Here is a 26,428-nt window from a genome sequence, read left to right as displayed (position 1 = left end):
CCAGGGTCCCCCTGTGGCCAATTGCCAAGCTGGGGAGGTGCAGGGAGTGGGGCTGGGGTAGGCTTTGCACAGCTGGGGTGGGGCAGGAGCGGGAAGGAGCCATGGCTCATCTGGGGGGCACGGGGAGGGTGGATTCTGCCGCTGTGCTTCTGCTGCTTGTCTGGGAGGGCACGGGGTGGAGGTGGGGGGTGTCCCCAGATCTGCGTGGGGCAGACTGCAGCTGCAGGCTGGAGCTGAGGACCACACTGCGCTGTGCTTGGGGTGGGTAGCACTGGGAGGGGGCTATGGGGGGGCTACGGCCAAATTTGGGGTGGCTGCAGCCCCCCCATAGCCCCCCTCCCAGCGCTGCCCCCTCTCACCCCAAGTGCAGCGCTGCAGCCTGCCTGACCCATCCAGCACAGATCCAGGGCCCCCCCGCCCAGTGCTCGAGTAGTGCAAGCAACATCAGGAGCCGCCCCCCGGGTGAGCTGCGTCTCCGTCCTGTGTTTGCCCCTCTCCAGCTGGGCAACACCTACCCCAGCCCCACTCCCTCCCTCACCATGGGGGTGGGCGTTGATGTGCACCCCCATGCCCCTTCCCTCCCTCCTCCCCTTTCACCACAATAGACTTACCAGCTGCATGCAGCTGTATTGGAAATCGGATCGGTATTGGCCAATATGCCTCCTTAAAAATTGCCTATCTGTATCGGCCCCCAAAATTTCTATCAGTGCATCCCTACTAAAATTTATCTATCTATCTATCACAGATTTGGGAGGGGAACGGGGGGCGTTATCAGAGAATTTGCGATTTTTTTGATCAGAGAATTTGCAATTTTTTATCAAGGAAAACCGGGATCCCTGGGAATAAACACATTAAACACTGTCCAAAAACTGAGGCAGCTGTTTTAGTATTTGATGGCCTTGAAGGCTGTGCATTCTTTTCAGCTGTACTTCTTCAGACATACTGTAAGTTTAGATCTGTGGTTCTCACAGATTCAAGGCACCCCTCCTTACGCTCAGTGTACCACTCGGAAGATGCCAGCTTTCAGTTTTCACTCATTTTTTGACCACAGATAAAGAATGGACTGATTCTTCTGTTGCAGAGAACTCAGAAAGTTCACGTCATAATATTTTAACACTCTGAATTCCTATTTAGAATCACTGAGTTTATTTTATTAATCCTGTTTGCATACCTTACACTGCTAACATTGTGGCACCCGGCAGCACCCTTGAAGGGATCTAGATACAAAAAGCAAACTGTTCATCCACTGGAAATTGCTAAAAATATTCTCTACCTAGGCTTTTGGTCTATCGTTTTAATCTATAAATATATCCATTACTCATAAAAGGTGCTAGAATAATATAACTAGAAAGCATAATCTTGTTCTTTTCTAGAAAAGGTTCCTGCACAGTCAACAAGTATGCAACGGTTCTTACCCAAGGCCCTTAACCCTCATGTCTGAGGACAGGAACTTAAGGCATTTTCCATGACCCATTCAAATACTGAATGAAGAGTGCCAGGGAATTGGCCTTTATGATGGTGGTTTGGGGGATATTCATACATATTCCTTAGGAGCTGGAATGAGAAAAACAGGCTCTTTTAAACCCATTGCAACTTTCAGTCACATTTAATTTGGGACACATTGAAACCGATAACTGGGAGGTTAAAATCTCCCATGACCCTCTCTTGAACAAAATAAAAATTTCCATGTGGACACGCATGATATAGTTAGCCAAGTGTGCCTGTTAGCATAGTGTCATTTGTAGATGGTGTATTAATGGGATAGGCTGAGGAATTAATACTCAACACAGCCATCACATTCTGAAAAGATTTCTGCCACATCAGACAAAGCTTACGAAGGCAATTTCAGTGTCTAAGGTGACATAATAACAAATGAATTTTGAAATGATAAGCATCTTATTTGTACCTTGCCCAAAGTTTTGCATGTGTCTGTTACCACTGTGCTCTGTAGAATGTCAGTCATAGAGCCACAAATGCGGGGCTTGTTGGTGATCTCCATGGGAAACATGAGAAAAGGCTGAAAGCTTTTCTGTATGCCACCAGTGAGAGTTGCATATAATGAGATCAGGAAAAGACCCATATTAACCACGATCATGAAAGTAGCCTATGCAGTAAACTCCTAACTTTTCATGTGGCTGCCACTTTGCATCTGGATGGGTTCAGCTCTCTTGGCACTGGGTTTGTTGAGGGAACTCCTCCTTTGTATTCCAGGTCTGAAACTGGGAATGGAGAGGGATGCGTACGTCATGATTGCAGAGAAAGGAGAGAAGCTGTATCACAAGATGATGAGCAAGAAAGTGAACCTTATCAAAGACAGGAGGAGAAAATTAAGCACTGTTCCCAAGTGCTTTCTTGGCAAGTAAGTGGTGGTTGGATTGAAAAGATCCTTTCATACCAATTAACAGAAGGGCCTGTGAGTTTTCAGTAGATGGTATTGCGAGGACAGATCAAATGTGCTTTGATGGGGCTTAATTGGAAAGGTCATAACCCCCATTACAATTGCAATTTATTAAAATTCATTATTAATTCCTATTTATTGCCCTGCGGGGTTGTACAACGGCTGCTCGTTCAATTGTGGAATAATTCAGAACAGGTATTTCAGATCCACGGCAGATATAAGGAAAAGTATTTAAACTTACAAATGCTGAATGCTTTGATAGCCCACCTGTTTCCCCTTTTATTCAGAAGAGGATGCTTAATGGCTGATATATGAACTCAGTAGTGTTGTTCCAGTGGAAGAGAGAGGCAATCTAAGACAGAGACGTCAACGGAGACAATCTGAAGTGAACAAGAGCCCTCAACACTTTGATACAAGTATATGATAAAAAGGACTTTTCTGCATGAGAAAATGTTTCTTATATTTAGGCTAGACATTAGGAAATGATTAACAGGGACAGAGATTAAGCCTTGGAAGAGAGACACTGGGGAGGGGGCCAGAGTGCCAGGATGGGGTTATTTGAGAATAGATTAGGTAAAACACTGGTGGGACTATTTTAGGGAAATCATAGTATCATAGTACTTAGGGTTGGAAGGGACGTAAACAGATCATCAGGTCCGGCCCCCTGCCCCGGGCAGGAATGCGTGCCGGGATCATGTCACGCACAGCTCATGGAGAGTCACAAAGAAATGCCATACACAGCTCATGGAGAGTCGGGCTGGGTGACCCGAGGAGACTTTTCTGCTTCAGCTATGATTAAAATGGTCAGCCGGGAAAAAACAATTCTGAGGGATAGATTATCCAGTCACTTCCCCTCCCTCCTGCCCACAGTCGTTAGACCCAGGCAGTTTGCATGCATCTGGCCTCGAGTGTTCTTGGAGTGGAAGTGATGCAGTATCTTCATGCCTGACAGAAGGCAGTCTTTAAAGGACACGCTGCTGTTCCTGGTATGGCAAGAGTTCTTGGATCCTGTGGTGATTTTATTTTATTTTATTTTTTTGTGGATTCACATGGAAAGCTTTGGGCTCTGGCTGTGAGCCAGGTCATAGTATTTTCCAGTTTATGCACAACAGAAGACGGTCAGATGAAAAGACTGGGATGAGTTTGTCTTTCGCTGATGCCCCCATATTTTGCTTAGTTCCCAAAGTCACAGGTGGAGATTTCTTGTTATTCCCTTCCTTTTTTAACATATTTCTTTTGGTCCTTAAGTTTTCCATGTCCCCTTTTGCTCATTACCCTCAATCCTGCCTGGCAACGACCCCAGTTTGACTGGTCTTGAGAACATAGAGCATACCAATGCCACAATCCTTACCTAGCTATACAAGGGATGCGTTGCATTTCAGTCCTCACCCTCTGTAAACTTGCTTTTCCATTCTGGACTTTTTCTGAATGATTCATTTCATTTATGACCTGCACACAGTCTCTAGCAGTTCCAGCCTAGGTTCTCAAAAGAAGCAGCCCCCAATCGTATTAAAATGTGCCTACAGGTTTGGGTTTTTTGTGGTGCATATGAGTGTCGGCCAAGACAATGCAGCCAGAAGATGCTAATGTTGGTGCATCTGTCTACCCAGCTGAGACCTGGACAACATACAAGGGTAGAGATACCTCAAGTCACTGGAGAAGTACCATCAGTGCTGCCTGCAGAAGATCCTTTGAATCCAGTGGGTAGACAGATGCACCAACAGTAGCATCCTCTTGCAAGCAAACACCACAAGCATTGAGGTGATGATCATCCAACATCAACTTTGCTGGGCCAGCCATGTCATCTGGATGTCTGACTCTAGACTCCTGAAGCAAGTTTTATTCTCCCAGCTCAGTCAAGGCGTATGCTCAAGAGCAGTGGTCTCCAACCTTTTTAAGTAGGAGATCACCTTTGATTTAAAAGCAACTCAAGATCTACTGTGCGCCACTGCCAACCTCTCCCCTTCCCCCGCACCTTGCAGGTAAGTCTGTGGGGAGGGAAGTTGGGGCAGATCGAGGCAGAGGGACAAAAATATTTGGGGGTACACCACCCCAGCACGTAGGTCCCATCTGACCGGGGCCCCACTCAACTTACCCCTGCTCCTGCCTCTGCAGCACTGTCCCTCACTGCGGGGGCCTTGATCTAGCCCCACCTCTTCCCTCCCCCATGGACTGACCTGCTGGGCTGGGGTGTGGACACGAATGCACACGGGCATTCAGCCCCCTACTCCAGCCTCGGATCGATGCCAAAAGGCTCCAAGATCTATTGGTGGATCGAGATCCACTGGTTGGTGACCACTGCTCAAGAGGAAGGCAGAGAAAATGCTTCAAGCACGTCCTCAAGGTTGCAATATTGATATCAGCTCATGGGAGACTATTGCCCAGGACTGCCCCAAATGGAGGAAGAGTCTGTTGCAAGGATATCAGTACGTTGAAACCTTAAGCTGACAACAGGAGACAGAAAAACGGGAGCGGCAGAAACAACGTGTAGAAGATCAAACCGGGAACCCAGACCGCCCACCCTGCACAGAAACTTGTACCCGTGCTGCAACAGAGTCTGTTGATCCTGGATAGGCCTCATCAGCCACCTTCAGACCCACAGATAAGACAATCATGGAAGACAGTCATCCTCTACTGTGAGAGACTGCCGATGATGATAGTAGACACTGAACTCTGCTACCATAAAGTAGATGTTCCCCTAGGGCTCTTGGTGGACTCTGCTTTTGAATATGTAAAATTGCTTACACATTTCAATTTACTTGTGTAAGCAAAAGTAAAAGCTTAGGGTTGGAAATCTAACCCCTGATGTGTTCAGGACAGAGTATGTGAGGTAACTTCTGTAGGTGAGGCAAATACTCTGAACAGCTTGTAAAACCTATGGGACACTCACTTTTCTTTTTCACTTCCCTCAGCCAGTAGAAGTGAAGAAGGGTAGCATGTGTTTTCTTTGAGCCAGTTGGTACTACTCCTTGTCAGTCAGAGTCACTAGGAAAGGCAGTGAGGAGCTGAGATACAGATGCATGAGACTGAATTAGATGCTCAAAGAGTTTTCCTTAAAAATATTTTAGGTCACATTTAATGCATAGTTCAGTTGCTGGCTTAAGTCACATCCAGAGTCATTAGAGACGTGTACAGAAATCAAGTACCGGTAATTGTGTGTGCATGTGGTCACTCAGTTGTCTGCTGGCCCCTTTCACATGCAATTGCCTAATGTCCACAAACATTTCAGTAAGATAATCCATGTGAATGCTTTTCCCCGACAAATGGGTGAAGTTAAAATTCCATCATCCTGTAAACTGCTTGATGGTCCTGTAGGGCTCTAACTGCCTTCGAGCAGATGCTTTTTTGGCAACAGTCCAGCATCTGTGTAGCAAGAGTTGGAATATTTCTGGATCATACACTTCTCAGAGTTTATTAAACTGGGAGAGCGAACACTTACTAATTTTACTTGTGAACCAAATGCCATAGAGATCTCAAAGTAGTACTTTAAAAAAGCAGCTTGTACTTCTAAGCATTTCAGGTAGTTGGGTGAAGGATTCAATTTCTTTTTCCATCAGCACTTGGGGTTTTGTATTTAATGAAAACAGTGTTGAGTTGAGCAATCCCAGCAAAGTCCAAGGATGCAATTGCTAATGAAATAAGCAGTAACTCTAAGAGTGATAGCATCCTATTCAGATCTGGGTGCAAATTGTCAGCTGGTGTAAATTGTCATAGCTTCCCTGAAATCAATGGACAATTGATGCCAACAGCGCTCTGGTGTCTCTTGTCTAATCGTGATTGTATTCCTTGGTGTGTATGTCTCAAATAGGGTGTACTTCAGACAATTATGTAACACCTCCTATTCTGTAGAAGGGGTGAGAAACATCTGATTCCCACTTCGTCCCTCTGGTTAGTTTATTTCCTTGTCCATTCTGGCTTCTCAAAGTGATTCAGAATCACCGGGACATCACATGTCTTCCCCTTCTCAAATGCTGCACCTTACTCATCACTGCATTACTCTGGTGGTAGGAGCTCTTCAAACTGTTGGTTTCCATTAGATTACACTGGGGTATTGAATCAGTCTCGCTGCTTTTTGTTTGCCATTTCAATTATATGGTAGACCCTTAAGAAGTTGGAGCTTTCTGTTGTTCTCAAAGGAAAACACAAACATCACTAGGTTGGGAGGAGTCACCTGCTGATAAACTCAGAAATACTAAAAATGTTACTCTCAAAGCCCATAATTGTAGACCTGGTTGCTGGTTTTGATAAGCAACAACCATACACAAATTGGCAGGTGCCCAACTGGTTTATTGAGCTCAGATCTCCCATATGTTGCTTTGCTTTCAAATATTTCGTTTGTTCTTTTCTATGAACTTAACACATTTCTAGTGTGATCCCCAATTAAACTGACAGGGCACTGGCAGTGTCCCATTCATCAGGCTGGCAACGTTTAGTTTTTCTACATGTATTGTCTTTCTAGTTGTGTCAACGTACTACATATCTAGCCATGTTCACTGTCTTTTCTCTATCCCTGTTTGCAGCTCTGCGTGCTCCAGCATCCCCTTTACTATAAACTTTTAGTAGGGCACAAGGGATTGACAATCACTTATTTATAAACCAGGCACCAGATTTAATATAGTGACACTGAATTAACCCGTCAGTGGGACTTTTAACTGTGCTCTGCCAGAACTCTGAGGGACTATGCTTTCATTTGCTTGGTGTAATGCCATTTAAGCCCATATTTTACACCATCAAATACATGTCTGCTATATCCAATCTTTCCTTACATGAATCTGCTACTTATAGGGCACGTCTACACATCACCATGTGGCGACATTGCTACAGTGCCATGCTTTAGTACAGGGGTAGGCAACATTTTTTTGGCCGGAGTGCCGAAAACCCCCACAATGCCTACCTTGGAAGGTGCCAGAGTGCCGGCATGCCAGAAAACGAAAATGAGGGCAGGGGTACATGGCAGGATGCCCTGCTTGTGCCCCTTGCCCCCTACCCTGCCCCCAAACCCTGCTGCCCATTGCCCCCCAACCCTGCCCTGAGCCCAGGCTCTGTGGCTGGCAGCAGCTACCCAGAGCCGGGGCCAGCTACAAACAGCTGCGCCGGGCTCTAGAGCCCAGTCACCAGCTCTGTGCCAGCAGCAAGGGAGAGACCAGGGCTGCGCTGCCTCAGGCCCCTCCGAGGCGTGGGTGCACATGCCGGTACGGAGCTGATGTCTGGGCTCCAGAGCCTGGTGCAGCTGTTTGCAGCCTCCCAGCTGCAGCTGGCCCTGGCTCTGGGTAGCTGCTGCCAGCCAGCAGTCCAGGCTGCTCCCAGCAGGCAGCTGGGATGCTGCAAGCCCTGCTGGGAGCAGTCCAGGCTCCAGCAGCTACCCAGAGCCAGGGCTGGCCGTGGCGTGCCGAGCAACATGGCCTCACGTACCATGCTTGGCATGCATGCGGGGGGTTGCTGACCCCTGCTTTAGTACTTCCTTTTGGAAATACTAAAGCACGGCACAGTAACTGCCCGTACTGTGCCACGTGCACGGTGCATGGCTAGATTTAGCTGCTACATTACCGTAGTGGTGCACTAAAATGGGGGAGCGCGCTGCTACAGCAGTATAGCTGTTGATCATGTGTAGGCCCACGTGATCACTACATCGCTGTAGGGTGATGTGCAGATGTGCCCATAGTGAATTAAGGGGAACAATGGGAGTAACTCCCTGTAGGAAATGCACTTCATGCGTTGAGAAATGTGGATAATCCAGCCATCCAAAAGAGGCATCATCATTCCTCTTCCTATACAGTAACTGTCATGGTTGCTTCAGGAAGGGAGTCACCTGTATTTGGATGATGCAGCGTAGAGACATGTGACAGCTCACCTTCAGGGGGAGAAAGCTAATTACTTCTGCTGCTCTACTTCCCTCTGCAGTGAGTTTGTATCCTGGCTAATGGAGATTGGGGAGATAAGCAAACCAGAAGAAGGAGTCAACTTGGGACAAGCACTGTTGGAAAATGGCATCATTCATCATGGTGAGTGCTCTGTGCCACAGCCAGATGTTATGTACTGGAGAGTACAGTGCAGTGGTTCTCAACCTTTTTAGACTTAAGACACCCCTTGTCAGACTTGAGGCACCCCTCCATAACTTGTGTGAATTGAGTGGGACCCTATTTAAAAAACTTAATTTATTACAGGGCTTGCCTCTTTGTGGGGTAGAAGGGGGCAGGCAAGCGGGCTGGGGGAGCAGGTAGGTAGGGAGACACTGAGCCGGCCCTTATCTGCTTATCTCTTCACACTTCCTTCAGCAGCCTTTAAAAGATCTTGCAGAAGTTAGGGAAGAGAGACATTTGAGAGTTTTCTCTCAAAAATGAGGCTCATCCTCAGCAGCTGCACTGAGGAGTGTTCGGTGTTAGGCAGCATTTCCCCCTCATTCCTGCCAGTGAGATTTCCAGCCCTAGAGGAAGGAGTCGTGGAGAGGATTTGTTCTTTGTAGCTCAATTTCCAGCAACTTCTCTCTTTAGTAATGCATCCTGTGACTTGGGAGATTAAACCCAGAGGACAAGCTTTCTCCTTGAAGTCTTGGGCAGATTATTAAAATCTTAGGCCACTTTGCACAAGCTGTTGTATGAGCTGCTGCACACCTTAGGTGTTTAGAAACCTAGCCCACTCCCCATTTTTGTAGTGAAGTAGCAAGTCTTCCTGTCCATCCTGCCCTTTGAAACCCAGATTTCTCCTGCTGTTTTCCATTATTTTCTCATTTCAGAAAACAGACAGAGCAACTCAGGCATATGTAGTTTAAACAGCAGGTGCCTTATTTCTAGCATTCAGGTGTATGTGCCTGGAAGGTGCACATCAAATAAAAGAAGCTTTTTATTCTTTGATGGTTTAAAGCCTGACGGCCACATTTCTCAGCAATCTCTCTCAATCCAATTTAAATAGGGTGGCTATTTAATTAGACTAGTATTGCTTTAATCTCTTGGTATTATAGCTCCACAAGCATGTCTTCCAGGCGATTATAACAGTGTTAAGCAAGCGTGCTTGTCATTTTTCTTTGCTGTAAGCCAACAAGCAGCAGCAGCACCAACAGTTCTCAAGACGCATATATTTCCATTGCCCAGGTACAGATGCATTCATTCATGTACACTCATCCTACAGCCAAATTCAGAGGAAATTGGCTCCCATTCGGGCACCAAATTAATGGACCAGATTTTCAAAAGTGCTCAAATACCCAGTCTTTCCCTTATGACAAAATAATTAGTTATTCAGGTCCACCAGGGACCTTCAGGAAAGATCAGAGCCCTATGAGTTTTTAAAATGTTGCATGCACATTTTAACATCACTGCCTCCTGTTAACAACAAACAAACTCTAGAAAGCATTTGCAGATCTGGCTTCAGTTGAAGAAGCATCCCTCAAGGCTTTGAGATTTTTCTGGCAAACCATTACAGGAGAAAAACACTCCATGATCTGTCTCCTTATCTAGCAGGAGGTTCAGACTGAAGCATGCAGTATTGCCTCACATTAGGCAACATGCCTTATCTTTTGCTGTTCATTTGCCATGAAGTATTCACTTACTCATGGGAAATGAAATGCTGATCTCCAGGCCTGCTTGGTTATGGCCTTGGCAGAGCATAATGCAGCCATAGTGGAGCTCTGACCTGTGGGAATGCTGAGTTTTCTCCATCTTATCTGTTGTTTCCTCTTCTTTAATCTCGGCTCCTTTATCTGAGCCTGCGAAAGTGGAAGTGCTGGCCTTGTATCTGCTGCAGAGAGCCAAAGGAGTTTCATCAGAACCCTGTCCTACTCCTTTTCTAGCCACACAGGATCAAAAGGATTTGTCAGCAGATCTCAGATTCAGAAGTGGGCAGATGCTCAAAGGGAAGGGGAAGCTAGTAGCCATCACAGAGGACTTCAGAAGTCCATTCACATATGAAAGGATAAGAAGTGTTTGTGTTGTGCATCATGGAGCAAGCTTCCCTTTTTAGCCTCTTTGACAACTGTTCCATCCTACCAAAGCCAACCCTTTGACTTCTAGGACACCCAGAGACCAGGGTTGCACTGAGTTTAGGCAAGATCACTCTTAGCCCCAGATATCCACAAGGGAGCAAGTTCCATCTTCTAAACATTGGGCCTCTCCACCCCGCAGCTCATACCAAATGCTGGTACTAAGCTGGGTGAAGCTAATTGTGTTTTGCTGTCGCCGTTCTTACAGGCTGTCTAAACACTATCTAAACTTAATCAGTATCAAGTAGCTTAATCTGTTTAAAAATCTGTTTGCTGGGAACTGTCACCAGCCCAGTCAATGGAGCCTCAAGAAAGTAAACCTGGGGTCCACCATGTAGGTCTGGCTGCATATATATCCATATAGAAAAGGCAAGGATAACTAGAGCCAGTAGCCCCCCTTCTTGAACTTTCCTCACTGCCTTTGGCTCTTTATTTTCTTGTCTTTCTCTAGGCTTTTACACCTGCTTCCTTGCTTGGGTTGAAGCAGGTGTCCCTGAAACCAACCTGGGAACAGCTGCAGATCTGTGCTTCATATTGACAAATCCACAAGTTATTTTGTTGGTTAATTTGAGATTTAATACTTACCCTGGACTGTGGGACTAGAGCTGTTGTGTGCATGTATTTGTTTATGCATTTACTCTTCAATATGAAAGCTTTTCTCCTACATGCCCCCTAAAAAGAGGTTGCATTTTAGACATGAGATCAACTTATATAATTTGGATCTAAGTTTCATCCATCGCCCCTGCCCAGTGAAGCATATTTTCTTTGACTATTATATTAAAATGTGGCACAACACAATAATATCTTACACTCACTGCTATAAAATTAGCCATCTTAGCAAAGAAAGAAGTCTCTGGAGAGCACCATTGAATTCAGTCAGTTATCGCATGAACATACTATTAAAAACAAGTACCTTGGTGTCCCACCAGAATACTCGCTGCTTTTGAAAATGCTGTATACCCCAGTGGCAGCTGCAAAAATGACTGCCATAAAACTAAGATGTCTGCAGTTGAATTACTAAATCTGCAAGTGTCTGACTCAAAACTCACTGAAATAAGTGGAAAGATTCCCATTGACTTCAGTGGAGCAAAACACTAAATAACTGAAACAGACTGAAAATAAGAATTTAGAGAATAGCATTTTGTGGGATATTTTGGTTTTACTGAAGTTGCAGTAATTTGGAAGACTGTGCCTTTGGGCCAAGCCATTCAGAAATGCATGTGTGCAATCTTTTTATACCCAGTAATTCTATGTGCTTACCTGAAAAGTCTGCCCTCATATTAGAGATGCCATAGGAAATAATAGATTCCCACTGTGATTCTTTATCTACTGATATGTCACGCTGGCACAGTATAGGGCAAGCAGGGTTGAAATAAAGTGATTATTAATTACTGTGCTGATGTTTCAGTTTCAGATAAGCACCAGTTTAAGAACGAGCAGGTGATGTACAGATTCCGGTATGATGATGGCACTTACAAGCCGAGAAGTGAATTGGAAGATATCATGTCCAAGGTACATGCTCTTTTTGGGCTGGAGTGAGATAACAGCCATGCATAATAGCTACAGACTTTTCTTTCTCTCATTATGGCTGTGACCAATTTATACCTCATGTTGTTGAAACTGCTATGTTGTATCAAGCTGGCACTGTGATAGTGCAGGAGACATTCTGTCTTCCTCATTCTTCACATCTCCCATTTTTTCAGGCTACATTAGACTAGCTCATGGATAGGGAGAGGAAGCAGAACCCAATGATAAATGATTATTTACTTATATTGTGGTTGCAGTAGGTTCTGCAAGACCACAATAAGCCAACCAGCGCCAGCTGAGGATCTGACCATAATGGTTTCACAAGGGGGGTAATGTATCATGGGCATGTACATACTCAGCTTTTTTTCTGGTAATTATATTTATTTAATGCGAGTTGCAGTGACCTCCATTTGGTCATTATGAATGGACATCCTTACTGGATACGACAAAGAAAGTTTAGATGGAGGAGATGGATAAAAAGATGGGCAAAGAGAATGATCATAGCATAGATGGGCAAAGATCATAGCATCCGGTAAACTCCTTGATGGGCAAAGATAACGACCATAGCATGTGCACACTGGATTGCTGAAGAGAAGGGGGCTGGTTGTGGAGAACAGGTTTGAAACATCTGTGTTGGCAATGGGGGAGGAGGAGGAAACACCGTTGGTGCTAGAGGGGAGAGAAGAGGAGAGGATCCTAGAAATATTGGGAAATCTAATTCCTAATGAGTAGATGCCATCCATATCCATGCTGCTGCATTTCTGGTGTAGCAATAATTATTCAGCATGGCTTTTAACACCTATTCGATCTGGTAAAACATTATAATGCCTCATTTGTCTCTTCCCTTAGGGTGTGAGGCTCTACTGCCGATTGCACAGTCTTTACATTCCAGTGATAAAGTAAGTTTACATTCACGGCTTCCTTGCATATTGTAGCTGCCTTTTTTAAAGGGGTAAGAGGCCGACATTTTAACTCTTACTTCATTTCTCTGCAACGTATAATAAAACAGTTTGCCCAGATTATTGAGGTTCCTATAATGCCATCCTATTCCCACTGCTGGGACTAGCCGATATTCTGCTGCTGAAGGAGCCAAGAACTGAACTTTGTAGGAATACATCCAGGGACTTTCTCTGGGGTTCATTCTCTCTGCCGTGTACCCCAGCCCTTAACCTAGTGACCTTCATAGTGTGACATAGGTCCATTTATTTATCCCAGAAGGGATAAAACCCAGTGTGGTTTTAATAAGTGGCTAGTGATTCATAGTAGATTGTGGAGGGCAGACATGGTTGGGGGTTGTTGAGTTGTTTGTTTTATTGTTATTTAAGGCTACAAACAGATGTTGCATTTATCCTGAGAGAAACCATTTTTGCCCTAGGACTAATTGTGATCACTCTGACATCCATGTCCATTGTCTTGGGACAAACCCTAAAAAGGGTCATGGGATAAGAAGTGCTAAACATTTGTCTTAGGACATCTCAAAGTGTGTCTAAACAGTTGTCCTGGGATTGAATCAATGCAGAAAAGCAGCAGCTCATTCAGCCTCTCACTAAACCCCGATTGGAGGGGCGAAGTGTATATACCTCAATCCTGGGACTTTTCTGTTTTGGAATAAACACAGGCACAGCTTACTCCAGGACAAATGCAGCATCTGTTCCTAGCCTAAGTTATGTAGATTTATCCAGAGGCTGAACCAATGGGCTTATAAAAGAAGTCACCATGGGACAAGCCCTGAAGTCAAAACCCTCTTTGAAGTCTGCAGGAACCTAGTCTAAAAGAAGTGCTTTTAGGCAAAGAAAACTCAGCTCAGGAAAAAGAAAGCTAACTTAGTTGACTATCTAACCAGCTACCCAGATGCAGGAGACAAGATTTTCAAATGTCAGTGCATTGCGTAGGCCCTCCAGGAAGCTCTTCCTTCCATCTCCCTGTGATGGAAAATCTGCACTTACTGACTGTATCATCCCCTTTATGAATAATGTGGATGTCCTTTTCAGCTGCTTGTGACTGAGAATTGGATAGTGTCATGGGAACCATTTTTTAAGGTTCACAAAATTTGGTGACGGAAATAACACCCTACCCCCCAGAAGAACATATATGGTAGGTCTGATTAGAGTTGATTTCTTGTTCTTGAGTTGCTCGGCAGATGTTCCAATACAGACGATAGGCCATTGTCTTGCTAAATGAATCCGCAGCATAGACACATTTAATCAATCATAATTCCTTCCACTTAGCTGAAATCACAATTACTCTGGGAGGGACAGTTCTGGGTCATATGTGTATATGTGTTTGTGCGTGTGCATGTGTAGGCTTCAGCCATTAAGACAGTAATTCATATGTAAAGCAGGAAATGAAAGTGGTAAGTCAGGCTGAGAAAAATGTCACTGACCCTGGGGTGCCTGCAGCATGAGAGGGATTTTATTACATGCAGCAGTCTCATGTGTGTGATCAGCAAGGAAGAAAACAACCACCACTACAGACCCATCTTGTGGCATTTTAACAATGCACTATTTTTGCTTTGAGAAGATTCTCTATTCCATTCGGGACTGTCAATATTAATGACAGGGGTGTCTTTAAACTGGATGACCCATGAAAAATTACAGCCTCTCAAAACTTCTGGGCTCCCGTTGGACAGTCTTCTGTCTTTGACACACACAGACTCTTCTCCCTATGTCACTGGCCCTCCAACAGGCTCTTCCTTCCACCTCTTCGTAATGGACCTGTGCTTTCCATGCTTATGTCCTTCATCTTGGAGGCAGCTTCTTGGAACCAAGCAGTAGCGCATTAATCTAGTACCCGTTTTGGATCATTACTTTGTGTGGCATCCTCTACTATTCTCACAGTTCCTGCTGTCATTGTTGGTGGAACCCATTTTCATGGCAGGCCTTAGTTTTTAACATGGAGGGAAGCCTGCTGGGCTTGAAACATTGGGGTATAAAAGCTGTATAGCGATGGAAGCAACCTGTGCAGAAAATGAGTAGATTTATGAAGGACTTTCACTAGGCAGCTTAATTAACAATGATGGTTGTCAGGACAGGAGAACTCGTATGCTGCCTAGGCTCTAATTTGTGAGTGCTAGACAATGCTGCCCTGTTTATCTAGGCAGGAGACAATGATGAGCATTGGGCTACTTTAGCTTGGCTGAAGCAGGGAGCTTCTGGTACACGTTCAAGGTATGTTTCCATATTGTGGCCACTCGTTTATTAGCCTCACCTGCAGTTGTTGAGCCTGAGTAGCACACTGTGCTTGGTTTTCAGCCTTCAGTTCGTATTAACTAAATCGGTAGAGAAAGTCAGTGAGTTAATGCTGAAACATCCATCCTGACAAGCATTTAACTAGAAGCAGTGAATGACTGGGCCCTGGACCAAGATCCCAGTGCCAGTAAAATGTTAGCTCATTCATCCTGATTTCAAAGCTCTCTTAGTATGTCAGCGCTAATATTAAAATGCTAGGAGCTGCCTCGCACAATTTGGAAACCCCTGCTCATTAGCCCTCAATATTTTCATGCTCTTTTTATTGTTCTGACATTTCAAAAGCACATTTTCTTTTGATAAGAGTGTGAGAGGGAGAAACTGCCCTGAGAACTCCCACAGCTTTGTGCTGGACGTAGCGTATTACTGGAAGAAGGGCCAAAAACTGTGTGTAAGCACTACAGAGATAATTTTTTGTTCTGAGGACATGTACATCTGGAAACGCCATCACGCTGTTCTGAAGTTCTGGAAGTGCTGCTTCCCTTTCTAATTTCTCACTCTCTGGGTTATATGCGAACACACAGGCATTTTTGCTGAATTAATTTAAAAGAAGCAAACACAGCACGATCACATTTGTAGGTGACCAGCAAAAAGAAAAACCTGGGCAGGATGAATTGTGTTTGTTGGTTCAATTTTAGATTTTTCCTTCTCCCTTTTATATTTTTTTAATTCATTTGTTTTGCTGCTAATGAAAGAGGCCGGGCTGACAATGGAAAACTGAAGTCTTTCCTTAAGCTACAAAACAGTTATCTCCGGGCAGGGCCTGCAAAAGGTTCCCTCCCACAGCTTTGCCAGTGGACCTCAAGCTTCGATGGGAAGGATCACTGCTACAACTGAAAGGGGAATTCATTCTCCATGGCTCATTCAGTATTTGGCCTTTCCGCAGAAAGGGTCAACAAGAGAGAGCCACTTCATGCAAATTAATTATGGTAATGGCTTTTGTAATGTGGAACTAGGAACTGGATCAAGATCCCCAAGCTCATTTCACAGGGCCCATGAGTAGCCATAAAATGGCAACTGTTTTAATCTGCTACTATCAAAGGCTGGGTGAGGGCCAGGACCTAGGAGGTGGAAATCTTTATAGCCTGCTGTCCTGAGCTACTTAATCCTTCCTGCTCTAGAGTTGCATAGCGTTTGTATAATTCTCCAGCCATGCTAAACCATCAATATCTCCACTATGATCTCGAAACAAGGTAGGGCAAACCTCTAAGAAGCAATGATTTATAAATGTGTTTCACAAATGATGGTGCTGTAGATGAGGGAAGGATTGTAAGAGAACAAGTACTTCTATATTAGAAAGTCTAACTAGTGGCAATATCACTTTTTGAACAAAAGAATGAAAAACTGTCTGTACATCATAGAACATCATAGAAGTATACTTGTACCAGGGACACTGCCTGCAATTCTGCGCACCCACGTTCAAGAAAAATGAGTTCAAACCGGAATACGTTTGACAGGTTATTAAAATAAGGGAAAAGGAGAGAACCTACCATAGATGAGGAGACTAGAAGAACTTAGCTTGTTTAGTTTAGCAAAATGAAGGCAGAGAGGGAATGAGATTGGGCTTCACAAACACAAGAGAAAGAGAAGGAATTTCAGTCTAATGGACATTGCTGACCCAACAAAAAAAAAAAAGGATAAAAACAAGATGCGACTACATTTAAATTGTAATAAAGTTTCTAACCATCTGAGCAATTAGGCTTGAGAACATTAGCAATAAACCTCACTATTTTTAGTGGAGCTTGACAGATTTGTGAAAGGAATTATACGAGATGTGGTAACTGGTGATAACAGGGGACAGGACTGATGATCCCAGAGGGCTCTTCCACTCTCATGTTCCTGTTTGTCTTCTCCCCATTGGGGAGTGCTTGAAACAAAACCCAGTTTTCTGAACTTTTGAAAAAATTTGATCAGAAATGTGTATCTGCTGTTGGCTTGGAATGGGTTTTTTCATCCAGGCTATGAGAGGTCCCTACTTTAAATTCAGTCCTTCCTTTATTATTTGAGAAAAAAGATCCTCTGCCTTTTTAATTGTATTCTGTTATCTGCAATGCTGCACAGATCAAATATGGATGAATTAACCTCATAGGTTTTTTCCATCTATAATTCTTCTTCCTGCATAAAATATAGGAATTAGTTATCCAGTCTAACAGAAATGTATACCTTTTTATACTAATATTTCTTTAAATCTCTTTCTGATTCAGAGACCGAGACTACCACTTGAAGACCTACAAGTCAGTAATCCCTGCCAGTAAACTAGTGGATTGGCTGATTGCACAGGTAAGGAAATGTAAAGAAACAGTAGTCATTATGTTTAATACTGTCACTGACATTTATTTGATTTTCTCAACAATATTTCTGCATTGTCAAACATTTTAAAGAGAGTAAACAGTGGCATAGCGAGCCAGCACCAGGATGTGTTTAAAAAAATTGGGATGTAAAGACTTCTTGTACTTGAATGTTTGTTATTCCTATTGGTGCCAAATCAGTGCTTGACATTGTACAGAGGAGGAGAATACTAGATAAACTGGATGCTCTCATAGGTCTTTTTCACCTCTAACTTTTAGGACTGTGAAGGCACACAAAAAGTAGGGTAGATATGCACTTTTGCAGACTAAATAAGATCTATATGTAGAGCACAAGCTTTCATAAACCAAAGTGCACTTACTTCACCAGATGCTGTGAAAGGATGTGAAGAAAGCAGAGTATGAAATAGAGTGAGTGATTAGAAGGCGCAGACAGATTTTTACACTAGTGGAGCGATATAGTAGTGTAACTTCGGTGGAAATTGAGTTGTTACACCATTTATACCATGATAAATAAGGACAGACTCTATCTCATTGCCTTCAGAAACTGCAGCTATGCCATATTTATCCTTGTGAAACTGGGAGAAAGGACACAACCAAAGAATTTACCATCTTGTTTCAATCGGTCAGTGCAAGCTAACAAGGAGGATACAGTGTGGTTCTTCATCGCACAATCAGATTGTACATTCTGTTTTCATCCTCAAGATGTCAATGTTAGGTCGGACTTATTTGCATTCTGCTTTACCCGAGCAATGTATCAGGGCCTTAGCATGCATGAGACTTGGTCTCCTGAGAATCAGGAATGTTCTTCTTCAGAAACATTCCCTAAAATTGTACTTGACATCTTTTATGTTAGTAAAACAAATGTGATTTAAGACGCAGTCTATGGTTTCAGTTATCATAGGACAGCAGGGGAGGGGGGCTGGGTGAGCTATTCATTGCCTGTTGAAGAAAAGAGAAAAGCAGGTATAGTAGAGCTGCAGCTGTCAGATCTGTTCCATGTGGCTACACAGGGTCCACTTATTGGAAAGCTGAGAAAAAGGAGGCTCCTGTGGTCAAAAAGCTGAGATTGAATCAGTCTAATGTGGCCTGATTTTAGCTAATTACAGTGCTGTAGGCAAGATGAGGACTCAAATGGCAAAATAAATAATTGATTTCCTTCAGATCTACGTCTTCCCCGCCCCCCCCGCCTTTTCCTCATTTGGGTAGATTAATTCAGCCTGAGATTTGCTGTTCACTGAACTTTCCTTTACACCTCATGCATTAGGATTGCATTGTCTATGTGTAAAGCCAGGAATAGGAGTATGGATATGTACCTTTGTACACATATATTTACTCACATATCTGTAGAGGAGGAAAAACTCTAGTTAGCAGACAATTAACCAATGAGAACATTTCCAATATTTCACTTTTGCATCTAGGGTTCATTCCAACTCCCATTTATGTAACTGAATCAGATTTCTGCTTCTAAAGTCTTAAAAAGCATGGTCATAGTATGGGATTTTACACCAGGCTGACCATGCTTGGATTTAGTAGTTGCTGGTTGCTGTGGGAGCTGTTCAGTAGTTAGCTCTTGAAAAGTCGACCCACTTCTTTAGTTTCTTGGTTATGGAGTTTAACTTTATGTACTAGTTTTTAAGAGATTGGCTGAGGTATGTAATATAATTTCGTAACTAAACAGTCACAAAAGAGACATTTTGAATAAATGTACTTTCTAATTTTGACAAACTACCTGTAACATGACTTTAACGTAGAAAATCATGGTTTGGTTTACAAATACTGTAAGAAAAGAGTAGATCATTGTTTTCTTAAAATTGGATGACTCAAGAGAGTTTTTGAAGGATGGTGGTTGCCTTCTGTTTGTGATTTGGGTTGGAAAAGTCTGGGGGAGCTTTTAGTAATAGACAAGGCTGTTTTTCATTTCCTTGGCCCTTACAACTATTCAGGAGATTCTGCAATGTAGACGAGTAAGAGTTCTTTTTCTTGTCAAGGAAAAAACATATATTTTTACTATGAGAGACCCTGAGCCCTACCCGGGGCATATTAAATTTTCGTGCCTTTGTCAATTTAAATTCATTTTGGTCCTGAATGACACTTAACCTTGTGTTCTTTTAAATTTGATACATATAATAATCCCTTATATGTCACCTACTCTGAATCTGATAAACAGGATAGGCCTGTTTATCAGGTGGGCAGAGCACTTGTGGCTCCACTGATGTCAATGGATATGTAAGGACTCAGCATCTCTGGCCTGTTAATGTGTGCACCATGAAAAACTAGTGCTGCATGTATAGCACCGTAAGAGTACTTATGTGGGAGTGGCCACCTGAGGAAATTCCTCGGGACTTGGAGATATAATGCAGATCTTGCTTGACTTCTCTGTTGTATTTATCGTTGATTACGATGGCTGGATTTCTTCTCGGTCGACTTCATTTTGTGCATCAGACACAAAAACACACCAGAATCTGTGACAATGGAGGGAGATGAATTCCAGCACAAGTGCTGATGGGAAGATAGAGGTGTTTGTCGCTTTCAGTGTCATGGGGTCAGTTCCTGAAAATGGACATTGTTGTAACTTAACTTATACTGGACATTTCTCGGGTGACCCTGTGAACAGTGTGAGGGAGACAGCCTAAGCAGGCCCGGCCCGGAAGGAGAAATGCCTTTTAGATTCCAGAATTGTGCTGAAAGAGGCTCTGAGTTTTATTATGGCCTCAAGCAGTTTTAAAGATAATTCTTGAAGGGCCATGAGGCATTTATGTAGGTAAACCAGTAGACCCTTCATCATCCAACCTCATTGACTTTCTGTTGATATCTGGCTGAGGGGAGATAAGTACCAGACAGGCCCCAGGACAAGAGTCAGGGCTCTGGCAATGGGTGGAATCTTAATACCAATGTATCAGCAAGGAAGAGGTTCCCATAATCATAGTTTGTTGTCCCATAATCATGTGTTTCTTCTACACTATCACCTGTATGTGGTACATCCTACCTCAACTGATCTATAACAGCACTTGCTTTTCCAAATATCTGGTCAACAGCTATTTTTATCAAGGTGCCTACAAGAAAATAATCAACTACCAAAGACTCAGTAGAATGGCAGTTAAGGATAAATGACACCAGTAAAGTATAAAAAGAGAGGGATTGGGGCAAAGGTGTCTATTGTTACAGCCACCCAATCCTGGGATCAGCTAAAAGCCACTCTGAATTTCTTCAGGACTACTCAGAGTTACCCCAGCTAGGGGAGGCCCTTAGAGGCCATTCAAGGACACTCTGCCCAAGTGCCTTTTTCTTGGTCAAACACCTTAACTTTGGTGGTGCACACTGGCTCCGTTGGATCAGCTGCTGTATGTTAGCGTACCTTCATCGACTTTCATAGAACAATGCTGGTCTATACCAGCCAAAAATCTGGCCTAGCATTTGCATCTTTGTTGAAGAGAAGAGCTTTTGTTGTGCATGCACTTAGGTATAAAATGACAAATAAGTTTGTTATATGTATGCCTACATTCTCTTTATCCATACCATCCTTTCCTCAAGCCAACATAGAGCTTTCCTGTACAATACATAAGCAATGTACTATCAGTCTGTACAAGTAGCCACTTCCCCAACTGAGGGGGGAAGAGTGGCGGTGGAGGAAATCAGTATCAGCAAAGCACATCATTTCCTTACAGGAGACGGTGTTTCTGGGTCAACTCAGGTCATCAGGTGGCTGGTGCAGCAAGCCAAAAATCTGCATTTAGGCATTAGATAGCCTGGAGCTGGCATATGTTTCTTCTTCAGGTAGAGCATGGCTTCCCAGGGGGTCCCAGCCGAGATAAGTGTCCTAGTTTTAGCAGGTACTGTGCTCTTGAATTTGACTTCAATAAGCTGTGGATGTCCTAAAAATAAACACACAGCTCGGCATTCCTAATCAGTCTGCAGTACTGTGAAATGATTGTCTGATTATTACAGGACTGCATTAGAGACTGTATTGGGCCTGCCAAAACTAATTCACTTGTGACCCGAGTCAGAATTTGAATCAAAATCCCCAGAGGTGACGTGAGCTAATATACCACAAGTTGATCCACACACTTCCAGCCAGACTTTCCCTGAGAACACCAAATGTAAGGCTAGCTTAGGAGGTTTGAAAGCAAAGGGTAGAATGTAGGGTTGCACCAATAAAGAGTTTCTTGGCCAGTATCAATAGCCGATGATTGGCCGATGCTGATCTGATAACCAATAGTAACAGTGGAAGGCATTTTAACCTACTGACATAAATAAACTTTTTTCTTGGTTTTGCATTTCACAAACACACACGCATGTACACCTCCTGCCTGCTTCAGTCCTCGATGAAGAAGGTGGTGACTGACTACCTTATTCCCATGCACATTGCCCCCTCGCCCATGGCTCCTACCTGCAGCCCTGTTCAGCCCGTGCTGCCATCCTGGGTGGGCAGGGTGGTACTTGTGCGGACAGCAGCATCAGGCATGTTTGGAGGCCCAGAGCATGATGCTGCCTCAGTGCCAGCAGGCCCCATACAGTTGAGCTCCCATGGCTGCCGGGGAGAAGCCACTTTTGCAAAGGCGCCTTACCCCACCAGTGTGCAGCCCAACATCTCCACGGCAGCCCTGGTGCTCAGGCCCCTGCTGAGCGCACGGTGTTGCCAGGGCAGGAGCAGTCCTTTTATTGCTGAGCATGGCACCCTGTAACTGCTCCCCAGCATCCTCTCCTACTGCTCTCCAGGATCTTTAGTCTGTCGTGGGCTCAGGCTGGCGGTGGGGCACAGGGACTGGACTACACTCACCAGGGTGCTCTGGACACACGGCTGTAATTATCAGCTACAATGACCAAAAGAAGCTGATAGCCAGCTGTTATATGCACCCCTACTAGAATGGTAAGCACAGTACTGCTGCAAAAATGACTCTCTTAGCCAATTGATTTGACCCTCTCACTCTTCCCCTTGCAACTGTCCTCTTTTGTGTCACATCAAATTTAAGTTACCAGCTGTGAAACTCTATTGAATCATCCATTAATTACGTTTGCTCAAAACTGATGAAAAACCATGGTGTGTTAAGTTTTGCATGCCATTTCTGGAGGAAAAAACATATAGCATCTATAGAGAAGTATATATAGATTGTTAAGTGCCCTTTAAGATTTTATTACTTGACATTACTGCTTTCATTACATTAGGAGAGAGAGTCACATAATATTTAGAAACACATACAAAGGATCTGTAATATTCAGTTTTTTAGTTAACTCCCTAAAATTAAAAGGAACATGTCTGCAAGGGATGTGTTCTGAAGCTGAGCTTATTTCGTTGAGAATGACCATCTTACCACACAGACATTTCAGTATGCAGTTGCCTGCAAGAGAACCAGATTCCCAACGGCTAATTTAAGAATGGTGTCAGAAGACATTTCCCCTTCAAATTACTCTCAGTTGGAGGATTAAATTAGTTGTTAAGTCTGTGTCTAATACATTCTCCATTTGTTCTTTAAAATAGCTCATAGCAAGTGTTGAGAGTTGTCACGCTGCAGGATGTTGAAGCATTTGCAAAGCTTTGGAATTAATTTTTAGTAAAAATTGAGCTTCATTTATTGATACTCTCTACTTGGCTGTCCGTGTTACAGACATGGACTGACCCTGGAGTATTCACACTGTTTTCTGGCAGGCACACACATGGCTTTTTGTTTTGCAGGCATCATGTCTTTTTCTTTCAGTCCAAAAGTGGCTGAGTCATGCAGTCGCTATAGGTGGGGAGCCCAAATGCAAACAAGAGTGTATCTCCATCACTGTGACACCTTGGATACCAAGAGCAGTCTACCCATGGCTGCACACGGCTCACCCAAGTTTTTTCCTGGCTTACTGTGCAGGTGTTGAAGCCTTCATTAAGCTCTGTGCTGCCACAGCTTTACCAGTACTGATGTGATGCCTGATCTCTTCAGTTTAAAACTTGCTGAAGTATCTGCACCCCAAGTCAGGAAAATGGGAATATATGCAAACCATAACACTGATTCTTAACTTATTGCAGAGGGGGTGCCTTGGGAGTGGGAAATTTTGCTGTGTACCTGACCTGGGTAAGGTCTGCAGGCTAGAATCTAGTCATTCACTGTTCGTTCCTGTCCTGGTTTCCTTGAAATGGTAAGAGTTAAGAGCCAAAGGGCCCTCTGCAAGGACCCGATCTTGAGAGCTGCTGAACTCCTGCAGTTCTGTGTGGCTTCAGTGGAGCTGCAGGCCATGCTCAGCACTGTGCAGGATCTGGCAGTGACCAGAAGACACCAGCAGAAAGCATCCTTTGTGGCCATGCAAGAGCAGCTGCACAGGCAAACATTGGGCATTTATTGTGATTAGCCAGTTTTGTGCATTCATTTTATTGCACACTGGGTGCATCTGCATGAGATGCTGCATCGCTGTAGCAGCAAGCTATGGCAACACAGCTTGTCACTACAGCGATGTAGTGTCGGCAGGCATGAACCGTGAGCCTGCCGCTACTGTACACTAGCAACGAGCTACTGCATAGTAGCTTATTGCTCCTGCGCAGTAGGGTCGGAAATGAGCTGTGTGGTGGGACTGTGCAGTACCGGCGGTTACTGCTAAAGCAAGTACTAAATGACTGCCACAGTAACAACTGCTCAGTCGGGTGCACGTGTAGACGTGCCCACTGGATCATGTTTTGCAACCTATGTTGAAATATGGAGGTTTGACAGCTTCAGATGATGAGTGAGTAATTTGTTTGCAAGTCTGGCTATATGAAAAACAGAGTAACATAGAAGTTTAATTAATCTGACCTTTGAGCAGTCACTCTGGCTGGTTTTGCACAGAAAGGTTTTTCTCCTTTGACTTGAGTGTAGATAAAATCTCTCTCTCTTCCTGAGAATGGGTTTTATTGTCTGTGGCTAATGGGAACTGAACTCAGACTTTATTGTGATTGCTGGTAAAAAAAAAAAAAAAAAAAAGGAACAAAAAAAGAAAAGAAAAAAGTCTCTACACTGAGGTAATATTATGCATCTGTGGTGGTAAAACAGCTGCTTTCCAGAGGCCTGGTCTTTGTCCTCCCAATTCCTGTGGGACGGAAGAGGTGCTATATATAGGAATGAATAGGATTTAGGCAAAGGGAGGCCTATTTTAATTGCTTGCTATTGTTCTCTACACAGAGCACCCTGCTAATTTCAGAGCCGCAAGCCATATTGCAGGGAAGGGAAATCATTTAGATGAGGAAGTTGTCTGAGGTGTAATATTTATCCTTCTGTTTCTAGGGAGACTGTCAGACTCGGGAGGAAGCCGTCGCGCTGGGTGTTGGACTCTGCAATAATGGCTTCATGCATCATGGTAATTCACATCAATATCCTTTCCCATAGCCAATTACGGGAGCTCTCATTTCAGTCAGATTAACTGGGGATGTCTGCAAATCCCTCTCCTATACACTGCACTGTACCTGCGGATATACCAACAGCTCCGGAGGACCCAGGGGAAATACCACTGGCTCCGAGCCCATGCTAGCTGTCTAGGGTAGTTCTCCTTTAGGTTCCCGCTAGTCATAATAGTCATGGTGAACAGTGGCGTACCTAACTAACATAGAGGAGTGATATTTTTTGCACTGACCTTATAATTGCCTTACCTTGGATATCTAAGTTGCTAAAGGGTGTCTTGAAATGCACCCAGTTGGTTTTGCATGTAACATGCAGTGAACTTGTCTAACCCAGGCTGACTCCTCACACGGGAGGCTGTTAGTAAAGGACGTGCCAAGATTTCCCAGCCCAGTTCCTGCCTTGGCAGCATTCAGCACTGGGCTGCCGGGGTTACCAGCTCACTGATGCCAGATTCTCAAGCTCTGCCCTGTGTTTTGAGGTCTCTCTTACCCTTTTGTTTCCCGTTGCTATTGCATATTGTTTTTGCACCCAGGCAGCGGGAAGAACTTGCTCTAAAATAAAGGCCATTTAATGACCCCAATTTCTGCCATCTCCCATGTCCTCACAGTAATCCAGAAGCAGCGAGTGGGAAACCCGACAGAAATATCCCAAACCACTATGTCGGAGAGGAGTAGCAATTAGCGAGGGAATTCAACAGAAAATCACCACATTTCCCTTTACCCAAAACAAAAAGCTTCTGTCTCTTTGATGAACGTTTCAGTCCAAGGTATAGGCAAAGCCAACAGAAAGTCACATCTGATGTTGAAGTGTGGGTCCTGGAAGTGTCTAATTCTTGGGGGCTTTAGATTTTGAATTAAACTGCTCTCAATTGATGCTCCTGTCAGAAACTGGGAGCTGGTACTATAGAGAGCACAGCTTTCTCCTTGCATCTTGCAAGTGATCTCAGTCAGGGAACTCAGGAAAGTCACCATATAGAAATTGACTCTCTTTTTAATGCAGCCTGAACTTCTTGCTCTGGGCATGAAAGCTGGAGGGGGAGGAATGGGTGGGATCACATTCTGGATCAGGTTCTGGTACCTTATGCATGCTGCGTAGCCTCTTGTTGCTCAAAGTCTGGCTGAAATCAGTGAAGCTCCTGGTAAAGTAAGGTCCTACTCAACATGAGCAAAGACCTTGAGAGCCTGACCCTTAACAAAAGGAAGGCAGGAAAGGCCCAGACTTTGGTTCCTATCCTCCACCCTGGTTAAAGGGCACAATTTCATTTCACACTGCTGCCTCTACACATGCACTTTACTGTGGAGTAGACTGATTAGATGTGGAGTAAAGCATCACCGTACATACATGCAACAGTATTAGGCCTTGGTAAAGTAACTGACTCCGCCATGACATAGTTATGGTGGAGTCATTTACTGTAGTTAAACACATGTGTAACGGCTGACCGCAAGTGTAAATTGTGCCCAATCAGCCTAGCCAGCCAGGGGCCAGACTCCTGCCTGCCTCCTAGCCACACAACTCTGCACTTTCAGCATCCTCGTATCTCAGCCAGCCCCTTCACCACCTGACATCGCCATGCGGAGCCTGTGGCGGGCAGGGCAGGAGTGGCCCAGGCGTAAACTGCTCTGCCCTGGCTCAAA

The 26,428-nt window shown here is 44.1% G+C and overlaps 1 protein-coding gene across 1 annotated transcript in view; it reads left to right on the top strand.

Moving 5' to 3' along the window:
* Positions 1-26,428, top strand: part of PREX1 (phosphatidylinositol-3,4,5-trisphosphate dependent Rac exchange factor 1) — a 165,563-nt gene that overhangs the window by 63,843 nt on the left and 75,292 nt on the right. The window contains exons 11-16 of the mRNA XM_019509731.1: positions 2,212-2,359; positions 8,300-8,400; positions 11,779-11,882; positions 12,747-12,796; positions 17,347-17,422; positions 24,681-24,753. Of these exons, the coding sequence (XP_019365276.1) occupies positions 2,212-2,359; positions 8,300-8,400; positions 11,779-11,882; positions 12,747-12,796; positions 17,347-17,422; positions 24,681-24,753 (552 nt within the window). The remainder of the gene's footprint in view (positions 1-2,211; positions 2,360-8,299; positions 8,401-11,778; positions 11,883-12,746; positions 12,797-17,346; positions 17,423-24,680; positions 24,754-26,428) is intronic.

Source organism: Gavialis gangeticus, unplaced genomic scaffold, assembly GCF_001723915.1.
Source record: "Gavialis gangeticus isolate Ggan-Ray unplaced genomic scaffold, GavGan_comp1, whole genome shotgun sequence".
Lineage (NCBI taxonomy): Eukaryota > Metazoa > Chordata > Crocodylia > Gavialidae > Gavialis > Gavialis gangeticus.
The sequence above is the reverse complement of the archived record's forward strand: the minus strand, read 5'-3'. Positions and strand labels throughout refer to the sequence as shown.